The 17030-nt window shown below is 49.6% G+C and overlaps 1 protein-coding gene across 7 annotated transcripts in view; it reads right to left on the minus strand.

Moving 5' to 3' along the window:
* Col18a1 (collagen, type XVIII, alpha 1) overlaps window positions 1-17030 on the minus strand; it is a 114353-nt gene that overhangs the window by 26230 nt on the left and 71093 nt on the right. For all 7 annotated transcript variants that reach the window (XM_006513174.3, XM_006513173.4, XM_006513176.3 and 4 more), the window contains 7 exons: window positions 10463-10549; window positions 8969-9022; window positions 6860-6989; window positions 2742-2818; window positions 2272-2457; window positions 854-880; window positions 50-112 (listed from right to left, as the gene is read on the minus strand). In XM_006513174.3, the coding sequence (XP_006513237.1) occupies window positions 50-112; window positions 854-880; window positions 2272-2457; window positions 2742-2818; window positions 6860-6989; window positions 8969-9022; window positions 10463-10549 (624 nt within the window). The remainder of the gene's footprint in view (window positions 1-49; window positions 113-853; window positions 881-2271; window positions 2458-2741; window positions 2819-6859; window positions 6990-8968; window positions 9023-10462; window positions 10550-17030) is intronic.

The following is a 17030-nucleotide window of genomic DNA, read 5'->3' on the forward strand; positions in this document are numbered from 1 at the left end:
CAGGAGCTGAGCCAGGAAAGCGGCCACGCCCTTGACTACATGTACTTACCTTCTCGCCCTTAGGGCCCACATCTCCTGGGGTCCCTGGAAAGCCTTGAGGTCCAGTGTCACCCTACAAGACAAGGGTAGGGGCTAGGCAGAGAGAAGCATCTCTTTCCCTTAGAGCAATGATTCTTGAGCCCCAAATGCTCCCCATTCCAGAGCAGGTGGCTAATGGGAGTCAAGACATTCAGGAGTCCATGGAGGTTGGATAAAAGCCAGAAGGAGCCATGCCACTCCAGGAACACCAGAGGGAAAAAAAACAAAAAACAAAAACAGGATTTAAAAGGGACACCACTGGCTATAGAGAGTCTTATCACAGTGCAATGGCATGTGCTGTCTTCAAAGACATCCACTTAGTTGATAAGTCCACTCTGTGTGCATGTGCGTGCGCATGCGTGTTGCACATGCTTATGTGCAAACTCAATGGACACTCTGGGCTCAGGGAAACCTCCACTTATGACTGAGCTTGGGCCGTGTGCTTTCTCAGCACGACTTTCTGTCAGGTACAAAGAGCTCCCTGTGGCCACTGTGGCAGCATGAAGAACCCCATTTGCTCAGCATGCTGCCTTCCTGGCTCTCTATGGTGCTTCCTCCCCTCTGAGGATCTGCAAACACCACCTCACGGTTTCGGAAGTCTCCTGAGCATGGAAGTGCCCTTTGGCCTCCTGTAGTTAGACATAAAGTCCAGCCCAAGTGAAGCCTCCTTTCTGTGGCCTCTCTGGGAAACCATCGCCCTGTGCTGTATGCAGACGGCCCGTGGAGCCTGGGTAAACGCCATACAATGTCTGGAGCAGAGAAAAAGCAGACATACCGGTCTCCCATCTTCACCAGGGTCACCCTGTAACATGCAAGAAAAGCCCTTATTAATGGAAATGGTCCTGCTGCAACTCACGAAGACTAGACACAGAAACAACCCGTTCTCTGAGCCCCTGTTGTGTAAAGCTGAGAACCTGGACAGCGGTTTGCTCCTGACAGCGTAATGACTAACACTCCATTTAAAGTTTAAACTCACAGTGCTTGAGAGTCCAGAAAGCAAAAATGCCTCTAATGCATAAGCCCCTAACAACTCGCTTCCTGCCCCAGATGTTGAAGAGTATTCTTTTTGGTTTTGTCTTTTTGAAGCAGGGTTTCTTTATGTAGCCCTGGCTATTTTGGAACTAGCTGTGTAGACCAGGTTAGCCTGGAACTCACACAGATATGTCTGCCTCTGCCTCCTGAGTGCTGGGATTAAAGGTATATTGCCAGCACCAGTGGACTAAAGGCTATTCTTTTTTTTTAATCCATTTATTCATTTTATGTATATGAGTACACTATAGCTGTCTTCAGAAGAAGAAGGCATCAGATCCCACTACAGATGGTTGGGAGCCACCATGTGGTTGCTGGGACTTGAACTCAGGACCTTTGGAAGAGCAGTCAGTGCTCTCAACCACTGAGCCATCTCTCCAGCCCAAGAATATTTTTAAAATGACCGATTCTTATAAAATTTGCTGTTCTAGTAAGATAATAGATCATTAAAAGGCTTACTGCTATTTCTGCCTTTGTAATCCAACTTGCTTACCCTAATCAATGACTAGGACACCTACAGATATATATGTTAAAAATTAGATTCAGCAGGAAGTGGTGGCACACGCCTTTAATCCCAGCACTCAGGAGGCAGAGGCAGGCGGATTTCTGAGTTCAAGGTCACCCTGGTCTACAAAGTGAGTTCCAGGACAGCCAGGGCTATACAGAGAAACCCTGTCTCGAAAACAAACAAACAAACAAACAAACAAAACAAAAAATAAAACAAAACAAAAAAAATCAGACTCTGACTTCAAGTGCACAGAATCCATGTAATCCTGTGGTTTCTTACTTTATAAGCCTCGGACTGCTATAACTATATGACACCTCTAGGGAGGGCCCTCCTCTACAGTCCCAGTGTCATGGGTATCTGGCACCAGTATTTAATGAAGCCGCTTCTTATTGAAATTCATTCATGGTCACGGTGAATCTCTGACAGACCAAGACCCACAACAGACAGCATTTCTGCAACAGAGATTAGGTCCAGGGCTGCCTTGGGCATGCCTGGCCTCCATGCTCTAATCCCCTTCTAGTTCCATGCACATCAGGAGGGATGATGGAGCCCCACGATCCAAAGATGCTATTCCTCTGATTCCAATCAACTCTTCCACCAGCCCCAGTCAGGGACTTCAGCTCCTGCCCAGATCTCAAGGAGAGACCAGTACTTACCGGTTCACCATCCCTTCCTGGAGTGCCATCCTTCCCTGGTGGCCCCTGAGGTCCCGGGGGTCCTTGTGCTCCAGGGACAGGTTGTGAGTTGGGGCTCTGGACCACTGGACCGGCAGGACCCTGGGGCCCAGCTGGGCCAGGTGGGCCCTGGGCACCTGGTTCTCCCTTTTGTCCTTTCATACCTCCCTAGGGACAAGAGAGGACATTGGCTGCTGCAAGCTACATACCAACCCACCTCGCACCACTGCTACATTCTCTGGGCACTAAATCTAAGAAAGCAGTTCAGCAGGGTATGGAGGGAGGGTTCAAGGAGAGAGATTTGCAAGGGCAGAGTGTGCAGAACACAGAGCAGAGGGCTGGAAGAGGGAGTATGGGTCTGAGGGCTTTGGTAAACTCAGTGAGACACATGGAAGATTCCGAGGATCCTAAGGTGCTCTGTGACAAGGTCATACATAGGGAGGTGGCCTCACCTTTATCAAGCCCCTTCCGGGGTTCTGGATAGCCTCATCCCATGCACCGCTTGAACCTGTGCCAGGAAGGGTCTCAGCTAGGAAGAGGGAGAGAAGGTCCGGTCAAGCTTCCCACAGCCCCAGGCTCTCAGTCTCACTCTTAAGCTCTGTTTTCCCACTCATCCATAGCCCAGGGGACCCAGGCTATGGGAATGGCCACCTGTCTTTCCACCCACCAAAAGCCCCGAGGGCAGGGGCCCCGGGAATGGTGAAAGGGAATGGCCACCTAGCACTGGCAACAGGAGAGGAAAATGAGTCAACACAGACTCACAGCCATTTAGAGCAAGTTCAGAGACAACTGAAATGCCCAAGAAGAGTCCTGGGTTGGTTTGAACACTCCACCATCAAAACCCTCTTCCACCAACCATGCAAGAGCAGAAAACCAGCAGAAATTCTGAGGAATGAGCCCCAGAGGCTCGCTGAGACCCCATCATCCACACTTGCCTCTGACACATAAAGGCATGTGTACACACACACACACACACACACACACACAGGCATACACTCACATCATTTCCCCTGCTGCAGAACTGTCTGGACATTTGTGGAACTTGTCCAGATCTCTGTCTTGAATACTGACCCTCACAAGACAGCCATATCCAGGGAGCCCAGGCTTGACAAAGGAGTTTGACCTGATAAGTGGCCCACACCAAGTTCTCCCCTGGCTTCTTCTCTGGGAACAGGAACCAGGAAGACTCCAACCCAGGATCTCTTTTGTGTTGGCTTCATGTCATTCACATGTGTTCAACTCACAAGCGCTCCTGGAGCCAAAGTTTGGCCCAGTGGGCCTGCTGCCTGGTTTCAGGCAGCCTTTGAGGTGAGAATGGTTTTTACAGATATATACATACAAGAAACACTTCCAATTCTTCCCTCTGCCTCCCCCAAATCTTGGGTATCAGCTATGGCTCAGGAGCACATCTGGAACCACATGATAGGTCCTTCCTGCGTGTTTGGGGTGCCATCCCCTTGTGATCAATAAGAGGTTTGTGAGGTGACACCTGGAGGTGGCTACTGACAGCTTCTCACCAGTGGCAGACAGTGAAAATATACCTTGCCGACAAGGTATATTTTCTTTTGGGGACCAAGAGAAAGCTCTAATTCTTGAGCACTATTTAGAAGCATCTAGTGGACCTTGGCTAGGTCACAGAGCCCCCATCTTGGGTTAGAACTGATGCTCACAGAGCTATTCCTGGCTGAGCTCACTGCCTGGCAGGATTGAGAGTCTGCAGTGGCAAATGAGAGTGGCCAAACCTATGAGTCACACAAACAGAGTGCTGGGGGGGGGGGGGGGCAGCCCTTACTCATTCTTGGGGTCCTGGGGGAGGGGCATGCTGATGGTCTTGCCCACACCCTGTCATTGGCACATTTCTTTAGTGAGGAGTAAGCCAGACACCTGATCAAGATGACTGACCACACACACACACACAAAAAAAAAACCCGCACACACACGTGCACGCCACACCTGCAACCTCCATTCACCATAGTCAAACTGCCCCAACTGCAGGAGACAGTTACCAAGTCTGACCACAAGAGGGCAGCATGGGCTCTCCCTGCTGAGGCTGCAAGGCTTTCCTAGAATGTCAGGTTCAGCAAACCAGAAAGCAGTGAGTGCCTCTAGGGTATTTAAAACTATACAAACATTGCTAAGAGAGATCAAACAAGACCCAAACAAAAGGCAATAATGGGTCTCAAGAGTCACTACCAAGACGACAAGACTGCCAAACCTATCCCCATCAAAACTCTGGCAGGTTTTCTTTTTCTTTTTCTTCGCTGTGGATGCATGAAAGGGAACAAGCACAGTCCACAATTTAGGTGACCATGCAAGAACCCCCTGTAACTGCAAGGCGAAGAGCAGACTGGAGGGCTGAGCCACCTGATGAGGACAGGATCAAGACAGGCAGAGAGAAGAGCCAAGAGTCACAGTTGAGAGACAGATGGGGATGGCACAGAAGGACCTGCATGGAGTCCCAAAGCACAGAATAGAGCCCGAAATAGACTCGAGTCGGGGAGGATGACTTTCCACATCTCAGAGTCAGCTCAGCAGGGAAAACAGTGACAGAGCCAAGTGGGGAAACAGTTTTTTAAAGAATTAAAAATAGGATTGAGGTCTTTGATTTTCAAGCAAAAAATCTGAATGTTTTTCTTTTCTAAAGATGCTGTTAAGAAAATGAAGCTGGCTGAGACAGGAGGGTCACAGGTTCAAGACCAGCTTGACACACACACACTCACACATACACATATGCAAAGAGATAACTCTATATAAATGTAGATATTATATCTATATTTAGATTATATATATATATACATACATATATATACATATATATATGTATATATACATATATATATATATACACACACATATATATATATATATATATATATATACACACACATAACACACTCACATCCCCAGACAGTAGGATAGGAAGGGATTAATAAGGGGGGGAGAGGGAAGGAGCACAAGGCAAGCCACCTCCCATCAATGGCAGACACAGTGATATCTAAAGACCATCAAAGATGAGGTGCAGAGACACACACACACACACACTGGGGTGGGTGGCAAAGAGACAAACCTCCTGATGAGACAGAAACCCCAGAATAACTTTCTCTGCAATCTCCTCAAACTGGACAAAGTGCATATGCCCATCACTAACTAGGTAAATGGGCAAATACATGTAGTCTGTCCATACTTTGGATGGTAGGTCAACAACCAACTGGCTATCAAGCAGAAGCTTTTTATAAAAGGGACGCAGTGCCAAGCAAGCCCAGATACTATTTACTGTGTCCCCATAGCCCCCCATACAACAAACACATGTGCAGTTCTGGGAAAAGCCAACTGTCTGTGGTGACAGAAGCCAGAGGAGTGGGTGTCCAGGGAAACCTGGCAGAGTAGGGGTCATGTTCTCTTGTCTTCTCTGGGATCCCAGGACACAGGAAGATGGGAGTGAAGGCAGAGCTCACCTCCAGTCCCATGGGCCCACACAGCACAGGTAGGATGTAAGACTCCACCCATGAGCCAGGAAAACCAGTACTTCTCAGCCTTGCTTGCCTTGTGGAGTAACAAAGGAAGGTAGCCAGAGCTGGTGACCCATGGAAATCTAGACCCTGTAACTCAGATCTTGGAGTCCTTGAGCCCTGATAGCATCAGGAGGAGCCATAGCGTGTTCTCTCCAGAGTATTGGAAGCCCTGGGGACTCCCAGAGGCCCATTCATGGGCTCCACTGTACTTCAATCCCATAGAGCTGTGACGTTACGCTGTTACCCAGCACTTGCTGTTATGCGGCAATACAGAGACTATCCCAGCACACACACAATTCACATTTGGCATGCCTCAGGCATCCATCTCTGTCTCCTGCAGGCCAGGGGCCCTGTGCACTTCTCCCAGACAGTGGCTTCTACAGGAGACATGTCCAACCCTATATGCTGACCCATGGCACAGTCTGGGCTAAGAACATATTTTCCCTTACATCATCCCTCCCTTGGATTAGTTCACACTCGACTAGCAAACTGATGGTCCTGAACCAGGAGATAGCATCTCTGGGAAGGTTCTTAGACATGACAGACAAAGGCAATACAGGCCAAGATCTCTGACAAAGGATGTGTCACAGCTGCCTGATTCAGAACTCTCCTGGGACCCAGCCAGGATCCTGCCTGAACAGGACCTTCTTAGAAGGCAGAAAAGCTTCAGATGAGGACACTTCTGGCTCTGAAATAACTCTCATCCAACACACAGGCACACACACATGCATATACATGCACATGAATACATGTGCACACACACTAGACACACAAACATGCATGCACACTTATGCACACATGCATACATGTGCACACACACACACACACACATGCATGCACACTTATGCACACATGCATACATGTGCACATGTCCACACACACTACAAGACGAACGCATATACACAGACATGCATACACACACACTACACACTGTGTGTGCGTGCACACACATGCAAGCATGCATACACTGCACACACACACACACACACACACATGCATACATACACACGCACATATGGACACACTACACACACACAGCATATCCAGAAAATTTTTACCTCCTATAGAATCTACCGCGGCGTCTTCCTCCGTTTCTTCTGTTCTAGGATCTTCTGTGGTGCTGCCTCCAGCCAGGGGTGGGGAAGTGACAGGAGGTGGCTGAGGGAGCCCAGGTAGTAGAGATGTATCCTGCAAGAGGCAAACAGGACACCTGGCTCTGTTGTTCGGCAGTACAGCTGTCCCGTGCATGTATGAGCTGGCCATCCTGGCTGGCTTTGGGGTTTACAGCTTATGAAAGACTTTGCGGACTTCTTGGGAAGATAAGAACAACCATCAGTCATTAGAATCCATTTCTTCAGACGTATGTGCTACAGGTTTTCAGTAGCCTGGAGGCTGGTGTCATATACCTCAACTGCCAGAGTCCTCAACTGCCAGAGGACCAAGGACAAAGACTTGTTTAGTCCAGAGACTTCCTGTGGCTGGATAGCACCCGGGATGGCTCAGGTGAGGTCCTCTGGTGTCACCGAAGGCTGTACGGAGCAGGCGTGTTCTCTCTGAGACTTCCCCATCAGCCCGAGTCTAAGCACTGGCCTAGTACTGACTTCTTACAGTTCACACAGAGGAGGCTGGTCTACCCTGCAGACCCTCTGCCACATGCCCAGTTTCAAAGAACACTCGGCCAGGGGGACCTGGTACTCCACATCAACATGGCCTCTATCCCTGAGGACTTTCTATCAGTGACTGTGTAGTCCGGGTAGATGGGCCCTGGGGAGTACCCTGGCTAAAGTAGTGCTGTGGGGCCTGAACAAGGCCTCCCACAGACACTCTTGTGGTAATGACAAGTCACTCCACAAGCATCACAGACTTGGGTGGGAATGGGACACCAGAGGCCCACAGCTTTAATTCCCGCAAGGGGAAGCGTCCACATGGACTCTCAGATTGGCCAAGCCCCTCACAGTTGCCTGTGACAACTTGTGGCCATCAAGGGATGCAGAGGCTACTGGGCCTTGAATGGGAACATAACCAGTCCATCAGCCCACTGGGTCATGTCCTGGAACTCTGTTGGGCTACAGAATGCAGTCCAAGATGGCTGTGTCCACTGCCCCTAGGGCCTGCCTGTCCCTACCCGTGTGTACACATATCAAGCAGTCCTCAACACCTCTTCCGGGTGTGGTGGTAGGGACCACTCCCCACCCTTGAGCCACTCAGCATCTTGTAGTCTCCCTGATGCTGATACCCCAGGTCCACCTTAAAGACAGACTCTGAATCGTAGATGCTGGGGACACAGAGGGGCTCAGAAGGTTCACTCAAACATTCTTTTCTTTTCTCTTCTTTTCTTTTCTCTTCTTTTCTTTTCTTTTCAGATTTATTTATATTTATATATGTGAGTACACTGTAGCTGTCTTCAGACACACCAGAAGAGGGCATCAGATTCCTATTATAGAGGGTTGTGAGCCACCATGTGGTTGCTGGGAATTGAACTCAGGACCTCTGAAAGAGTAGTCAGTGCTCTTAACCCACTGAGCCATTTTTCCAGTCCCCAAAGACTGATTGATTGACTGACTGACTGACTGACTGACTGATGATGATTGATTGATTGATTGATTGATTGATTATGTACACAGTATTCTGCCTGCATGTATGCATGCCTACAAGGCAGAAGAGAGTATAGATGGTTGTGAGCTACCAAGTGGTTGCTGGGAATTGAACTCAGGACCTCTGGAAGAACAGCCAGTGCTCTTAACCTCTGAGCCATCTCTCCAGCCCAAACATCCTTTTCATATCTGGAGTCCCTCTGGGTTCTCTAGACTCTAGACTAGAATGAGCATACAGTGTAGCTACCTAGAAACTTCCCGACAAGGCCACTTGTCTTGTTCTCATGTTAGACACAAACCAGTTATGTATGATCTCATAGCAGCCAACAGCAGCATCAGAAATGCTGGGTCATCTCTGCTGAGAAAGTTCTCTTTAGAGCTCGCTCAGGGCAAACGGCATCAGAGCCAGAAGAGAGTACAAGGTCAACCTCAGACTGTCCCTGCTGGGCATGTACCTGAATGACAGAAGGACGGCTGGGGTATCATATATACACCTGTGCACACTATGCACAGACCGTACCCTCTCCTGTCTGAACCAGCGGATGGATGCCCTAGCCACATACAGCAACTCACCTCCTTGTGTGACTTGCTGCTTTCTTCAAAGCCACTTCCAAAATCTCCAGATGCCTGAAGGATGGGAGGGAAGTGAAGAAGAAGTTAGGACCAGAGACACAAAGACAGGGTATCAATTGGACTTTAAACAAGACCCCTGCTGGGTCAAAAGAGCCACACTTGCTGCTCAGGCCAGCCAGAGGGTTGTAGATCAGGCTTGTGCATGCCTGTCAAGTGACATGATTGTTCTGTCCTCGGATGCCATGCTCAGGGGACAGGCAAGGTGGGTGGGCAGGCAGCCCAAGCAGCCACAGTCAGGCCTGACTCTGAAGAAGCATACATGGAGTGTGGCTGTTCCCAATCAGGTCCCCACCCATCACCTACCTGATGCTTTCCCTTCCCAGCAGCCTCCAGGAGCTCTGGGGAGGCCATGGCTAGCCTGTCCTCCTACCAAGGTAAGTAACTTAATATAAACCCAGAGACCAAATACCTCCTGGGCCCATAGACCCTGCAGTGACATCTCAATATCAAGGTGGCCCAGGTGGGATAGACAGGCAGCTAGCCAGCATGGGCAGCATGTGAGCATGCTCAGTGGGCGGTACACTCAGGTGTGAGCGTTACCCATCCACTAGAGATTAGTATTTGGTATCAGAGAGAAGCCAATTACGTTTCCAATTTCTCTCCTGGAAAAAGTAACATGAGGAAAGACAGACATACTCATCTGCTCACAGCCGAACCCAGCCAGGCTCTGCTCACAAGAGCTAGTAATTGGGGATGTTGTGGTGTGCTATCTCCACTGGGACATCCCCCTCCTCCCCAAAAAAATATCCCATCCTCTGGCAACAGATGGGTGGTTTCCTTGAATGTCACCATATTATGTGCATGCACACACAGAAAACAGAGGCACCCAGAGACACAGTACATCCAGACCACAGTGTGCATGCACCCCACACGTACAAGAGACACACAGCATACAGAAAACGAACACACCAGCATCACACAAGAGAGAGAGACACACACACACACAGCACACTTAACAAAAGATACTCTGCACACGGAGATAACACACAGCAATATAAATAACAGCAGACACACACAAAAAAGACATATATACATAGCACACAACCAACAGACAAAACCACATAGACAAAGAGAGAGCATGGACACCATACAACAGACACACATAGAACATCAAGAGACACACACAACGCACAACAGGCAGACATAATTCCCCCTCCCATAAACACACATCAGACAAAACCAAGTGCACACATGCACTTTCTACGGGGAGATCCCCCATCATACTGTGTCACTGGGTGAGGGGGTGTCGGTCTCTGACATTTACAATTCCCAGGTTTCTGAGATGGGAAAGTTAAGGCAGGGGAAGGTCTCTGGAGACGTGGGTTCCTGACACCCCACTGGCATCTTCTGGCTTTCCCCAGTATTATTGCTTGAGAAGCCTTGCTCACAGTGGGGAGACCCACCACCACCACCACCACCACCACAGACACTCACCCGGTCTTCATCATCATCTTCTTCATCCAGACAGTGCACAGGGCTCACCCGGGGGGTTTTGCGTACCTTCAGCTCTGAGATCATCCCCTAGACAGAGGCAGAAGATCACTAATTTGAAACTGAAATGTCCCTCAAGGGATTGGGTGTTTGGCCCCTGGACTGCCAGTTGGTAGCCCTGTTTTGGAAGGTTGTGGAGCCTTTAAGAGGTGGAGCCTCACTGAAGGAACTGGGTTCCTGACAAACTGTTTTGATATCCCCATTCTCTCTCCACCCCCCACCCCCCACCCCAACAGGGTTTCTCTCTGTAGCCCTGGCTGTCCTGGAACTCACTCTGTAGACCAGGCTGGCCTCAAACTCAGAAATCCGCCTGCTTTTGCCTCCCAAGTGCTGGGATTAAAGGTGTGCGCCACCAATGCCCGCCCTGTCTTGACATTTTAAAGTCTTCCCCTACTTCCTGTCCCCTCTGCTTCAGGACTGCAAAGTGACCAGCTGCCTCATGTCTCCACCAAGCTTTCCCTCTTCAGCCCTGGCTATCTCCTCTCAAACTGCAAGGCAAAATAAACGCTGGTCTCCCTCTCAGAAGAGATTTCTGGTCAGATATCTGGTCACAAAAACAGGGAGAGAAGCTAAGACCCTGCGGCTCCGGAGGCGGAGCTCACATAGAGCCTCTGACTCATGCTGGCCCCTAGCCTAGCCTGACTTTACCAGGGAATCTCCCTTTTGTCAGCAAGACTAAGGAGCAGGGTCTCAACTGGCTTTCAAGTTGTGGCAGCTTCTGAGCCATGCTGAGGGAGGTCACGAGGATCAGGGACACTGCGAGACAAACACGGCCCCTCACCTCGCCCTTGGTGTCTGGATTGCTGGCTGTTGGGCAAGCTCTGTGGCGTCGGTCTGACGGCACCTTGAATGCTGGAGTTTAGGCACACTTTCTGTGTTTGCATTTTTGCATTAATTGTATTCTGCTACGCTCACTAATTTCAGTTTACTAAGGAGAGACGGCGCTTCCTCAATTCCAAAATGACTTGATCAAAGAGAGGCCCCAGTGGAGGTGCCTCTGGGTTTCCAGTCTGCTTGTGTGAACAATACCTTACGGACAGTAAGGGAGGACGTGGCAGTCCTAATGAAACTGAAATCTGAATCTCATACCAATTTTTCACACATTGCAAAATAACTTTTGGATTATTCCAGCCATTTGAAAAATGTAGCCATCATTCTAGCTCGGAAGCCTTTGCTATAGGCGGCAGGTGATGGCTAGCCCATGCTTGCTGACAGGTCTGGTGTCCCAAATTCAAATGCTTTCTGATCCTCAGTCATACCTCCCCGTTCCCAAGGACCATGTGACAACTAACAGTCCCACCTCCGTACCCCAGCTGGGTCCTGGCCTATGCCTCCCCTATCTCTCCTTATCTCACTGTTCAGCTCTGTCTGGCTTTTCTGGGAAATTTTCCCCAACACCACACACGGGATGAAAGCTACTCTGGGCTAGGTCTGTCCCATACTCCCTGTTCCACAACTCTTCCCAGTATTGAGGACAGCAAAGTCTCTTGTGTGTGTGCACATGTGTGCCTTCATAACAATCACACATGTAAAACTTATGTATACATACCACAGTGAACACACCCATGTATATACACAGTCTGGCTTACTTATGGTAGGTTAAGGAGCTAGATGACTATGCACCCAGGTAAGGGAGAGGGAGGTGGGCTTCAGGAGAACCAAGCATCTCACAAACCCTCTGACTTGGTCATTTCCAGCCAGAGCAAGGCCTTCTTCACGGGCCATGAGCAAGCATATACACAAGGGATCTGGCCTACTGGGCAATCCCCAGAATGTGGGAGGGTGGTGGCACCACAGTTCAGTGTCCTCAGCACCTGAGAAGGTGCAGAAGAATCTCTACAAACCCCTCAGGCCAACAGAACCCATGTCAGGAAACCCAGGCCCTGGGTCATGGGAGAGGAGTCTCTGGGGCGGAGCAGCAGAAAGAAAGCCCTGGCCTGTGTCAACCCCATGGGCCTCAGTGGGACACAGAAACAAGGCTTGACCCTTCAGGACCAACCCTGTGATAGTGGGGACTCTGTGATGCTATCCCATATCTGAGGTGCAGGAGGCCTCTAGGTCGGGAAAAACAGAAAAGGTATTTGTACTCCTGAAAAGATTAGAGGGACAGTATTGGACCAGCAGATGAAGAATAAACCGGCTGTATCTAGTACAAGGGGATTCTGGGATATCTAACCAGCCAGTACCAGGAAAGCATGTAAGTCCCTACTATTGTATGAGAAGGAGCATCTGAGTGTGTGTGCGTGTGCCTGCATGCGTGTATGCGTGCATGCGTGCGTGCGTGTGTGAGCATGAGTAGCACCCATGCCCAGGGAGCCCAGCACTGCTCCGGTCAGGCACAGGTCCAGTATTCAGAGAGCAAGGATTTGCAGGTATGGAGATCATATTTCCTGCCAGGCAGCATCCCAAGTCAACAGAGCATCTGGGAAGAGAATGGATATCCCAAGAAGTCCACTCAGAGCTGTCACAGCAGATACCATGGTAACCGTTAGAGCAGCCAGGATCAGGAGGAACTGGGTTTAAATACTAGAAAACTGCTTCCTGGGGGCAATTCTGGCACCAGGAGCATCTCAAATGGTCTTAGCCAACAGACACATGGCATTCCGCACAGACAGGTTCAGTGCTGTGGACAGTGCCACACTCTGCCAAGGCTTTTGGGTGCCTACATCTGGAAAAGGCCCAAAGAGGGCAGAAAAGACTTGTGTCTGCAGTGAGTTCTGCTCTGAGTCCTGCCCTTGTGACTCTTCCACCCTCTCCCAGAGTCCTCCCAACCTCAATGGGGGAGACGATGGTTGTACAAAAGGCCTAAGACCCACTGCAAATATTTAACGGACTTGGACCCAAGAGTTATGCAATCTGGACCTTGGAAATTGGGGGGACTGTCAACATTTACAGATGAGTGCCACGTGAAACTCTTCCTACCACCCTGACCAATGATGCTTTGGTGTAGTGGGGAAGTGACTAAAACTGTCCAGCATCAGGAAGAGGCACACACACTGTCTGGGCTCACCTGAACCTGCTATACCAGCCAGCAGAGGTCAGGGGCTGAAGCCATGATGTGGGGCTATCCACTGGTTTTGTCTCATATACTATATCTGGGTTTCCCCATGGCCCTCAGGGTGGCCCCTCAGCCCCACCCCTCTTCCCTCAGTCTCAAAGTCGGCAGACCTTTTCCTCCCTCCTTTTTCTACCTCACTTGGCCAGCCTATTTCCTACTGCCCTGTGACCCAACCATGCCTCACAGCTCTGGTGGCTCCGGCTGGCCACTGCTTTATATCCATTTCCCCACACTACTTTGTGAGCCTCTGACTTCATTCAGGTCTTTCCCTCCTGTGATCAGGTCCTAACAGGCCACTTCAGCACAGCCCTTGGTCTCTTAACTCACCAAGGAAAGAAACTGCATACCATGATGTAGCAATGAACCTGCCACTTCAGATGAATGGAAGAGATGTTGGCAGAACTTTATAAGAGGAAACACTGTGAGGACCCAATGGGAAAGACTGCTGAAAAGCACCCTGATTGATGGACTGAATGGAGACCTAGGAGTTATCCATTGTCCCTTGATCAGGAATAGAAATGTTAAAGTCAGATTTTGATCTCTGCTGCCTGCTCCTCCTCTCACATGGACAGGCCTGATATCATGAACTTGGTAGCTGGGGCAACCTCATGGCCCCAGTACACACATCATTTACTTTTCGAGGGGGGGTGTGTTTCAAGACAGGGTCTCTTTTCATAGACTTGGCTCTCCTGGAACAAGGCTGGCCTTGAACTCAGAGATCTGCCTGTCTATGTGGTGGTTTGAAGATGCTTGGCCCAAGGAGTGGCACTATTAGGAGGTGTGTCCTTGTTGGAGAAGGTGTGGCCATGTGGAGTGGGTGTGGTCTTGTTGGAGGAAGTGTGTCACTGTGGGCATGGGCTTTAAGACCCTCCTCCAAGCTGCCTGGAAGCCCGTCTCCTTCTGGCTGCCTCTGGATCAAGATATAGAACACTCAGCTCTTTCTAGATCACCATGCCTGCCTGGATACTGCTATGCTTCCCTCCATGATGATACCATTCTGAACCTCTGAAACAGTAAGCCAGCCCCAATTAAATGTCCTTTATAAGAGTTGCCTTAGTTATGGTGTCTCTTCACAGCAATGGAAACCCTAACTAAGACAGCCTGCCTCTATCTCCTGAGTGCTGGGATTAAAGGTATGCTCTGTCACTGCCACCCTGTTCATTTACTTTCGTAATAGAGTCACAGCTGCACCCTGAGGAAAATTCATAGCCCCAAGAGCTTTTAACACTGAGCTGTATTCTAGATGAAGGAAATGAAAGCTAACCACGATATGCTTACAGCTGAATGAGCAACCCAGGAAAGCTGTGCTCAGCAGGGTGTCTGGAGTCACAGATACCATGGATCAAGGGGTGCTGGAGTTGAAAGAGAACCACAAAAGAAATCTTTTTTTTGTTTTGTTTTGTTTTGTTTTTTGGTTTTTTTTTTTTTGTTTGTTTTTTTTCGAGATAGGGTTTCTCTGTGCGTAGCCCTGGCTATCCTGGAACTCACTTTGTAGACCAGGCTGGCCTTGAACTCAGAAATCTGCCTGCCTCTGCCTCCCGAGTGCTGGGATTAAAAGCGCGTGCGCCACCACGCCCGGCCACAAAAGAAATCTTAAACCAAGAAGATTAGGGGAGCTCATAAGACAAAGCAGGGCAGTGCTGGAGCTCAATGGGGAGTACTGGCCCAGCATGTGGGAGGCACTGGGTTTAACCCACCCTAGCACCCCACATAGAAGTAAGGGCACCTCTGGCAAGAGAAATAAAACCAAGAGGAATTTTAACTACAGGACACATAAAATAACAAACATTACTGTATTAAAACGCAGTCCAGTTGAAAGTCCTGCTTTAAATAAACTGATAGCATAGACTGATGTTCATAACCAAACTCAAAGGGACAAAGCAACACTTTGTGAGGACTATCACCCAGCAAGGACCAGTCCTGGGAGGCTGGAGGCATAGCCAGGCTCTCCCTGGCAGTGTGTGGATGCAGGTGGGACAGAGCATCCTCAGTTGAGATGACTCAGAGGAAGCCTAGCTCTCCATCCATCTGGCTCCCACTGGCTCCCTGGCTCCCTAGTTCCCTGACTCCCAAAAGCTCTGGGCTAGCTTCTGTCAAGTCATGAATCACACACACAGCTAGGTGACTCTTCCCCAAAGAGCTCAGCACCAAGTCTGCAAACATCTTGTGCTAGATCCAACTGTCTTCTATTTCTCCTTCAGCACATTTTCCTCTCTCAAGCCAGCATCTGATTTGAATCTGTGCAAAAGATCCTGAGACCTAGCCCGCAGGAGCAGGCAGGGTCAGACTGCTGAGGTCGGATGGGGAGAAAGCCTATGATCTTCATAGAATGTGCTCAGCGGCCTCCCTCCTTCTAAAGGATTTTCACATCAAAGATTGTGGGTGTTTTCTCTAGACCCAAATTAGCCAAAGAAACACGTTAAATGCCCCAGTGCTACTGTTGTTTATAAGTAAAAATGAAAATGGTAGGCTAGGAAATAAAATGTGTGCATACACTACCAGGGATAAGTGTCTTTCAAATATAAAGAGTCTGTATAAACCAGTAAGAAATGGCTGAACTCCCCCAACAAAAAACCAAAGCAACAACAACAACCCACTAAGGAGATTTAAAAAAAAAGTGGGGGGTGCATTCACAAACACACCAAAAAATGAAAATGCCCATACGTTTGGTCTACATATCCAGCATGTAAGCCTAGCAGGACCCAGTTTGAGATGAGGCGGCCTCACGCAGCGGGGCTGTGTCTCTCCATCAGCACCAGTGGGTGTGAGGCTCTGCCCTCTGCAGCCTCAGGCTCACTGTTCCTCACCCAGCTCTGCTGCTGAAGCAGGAGACGCACAGAGCCTGTGGGATCTGCCATCCCCTTAGGAAACGATGGAAACGACAGTACGGCACAAATGTCCCACTCTGGAAATGATGACGCTCATTTCTGGTAATCGTGTTTGAAGATCAGAAGGGAAACACAAAGAGGCCCAGTTTGATGCCAAAGTCCTGGTAGCTTTTCTTTTGAACCCCGTGGGTTAAAAGTTCCTACCAGAGGGCAGAAGGTCATCTTTGAGAGCTATGGACATGGGACTTAGCACAACTTACAACAGGAGGTCCTTGTCTGGGTCACAATGGAGCATCTGTCCCCCAGGGACACGTCCTTCCTTACACACACAGGGACTCCTGTCTGGGTTGGGCAGGGGCGCCCCAGCTGCTGACTGCTGGTGTATTGAATTCAGGAGTCATGAGACAGTGCCAGCTTAGGGTCCCCAAGCACTTGTTCCCAGGAGGCTGGGATCCCAGCTGGGATGGCAAGGAGGAGTAGGAGGTCCCCGAAGTGAGGGACTTTCCTGCAGCACCTGGGAGAGCACCACAGGCCTGTCACAAAGTCTTCATTAAAATAACAGACCTAAGCAGAGCTGCTGTGCGACATCCCTGTCCCCATGGCCAGCAGGGTGCTCCTTTAACTG

Source organism: Mus musculus, chromosome 10, assembly GCF_000001635.26.
Source record: "Mus musculus strain C57BL/6J chromosome 10, GRCm38.p6 C57BL/6J".
NCBI classification, from domain to species: Eukaryota; Metazoa; Chordata; class Mammalia; order Rodentia; family Muridae; genus Mus; species Mus musculus.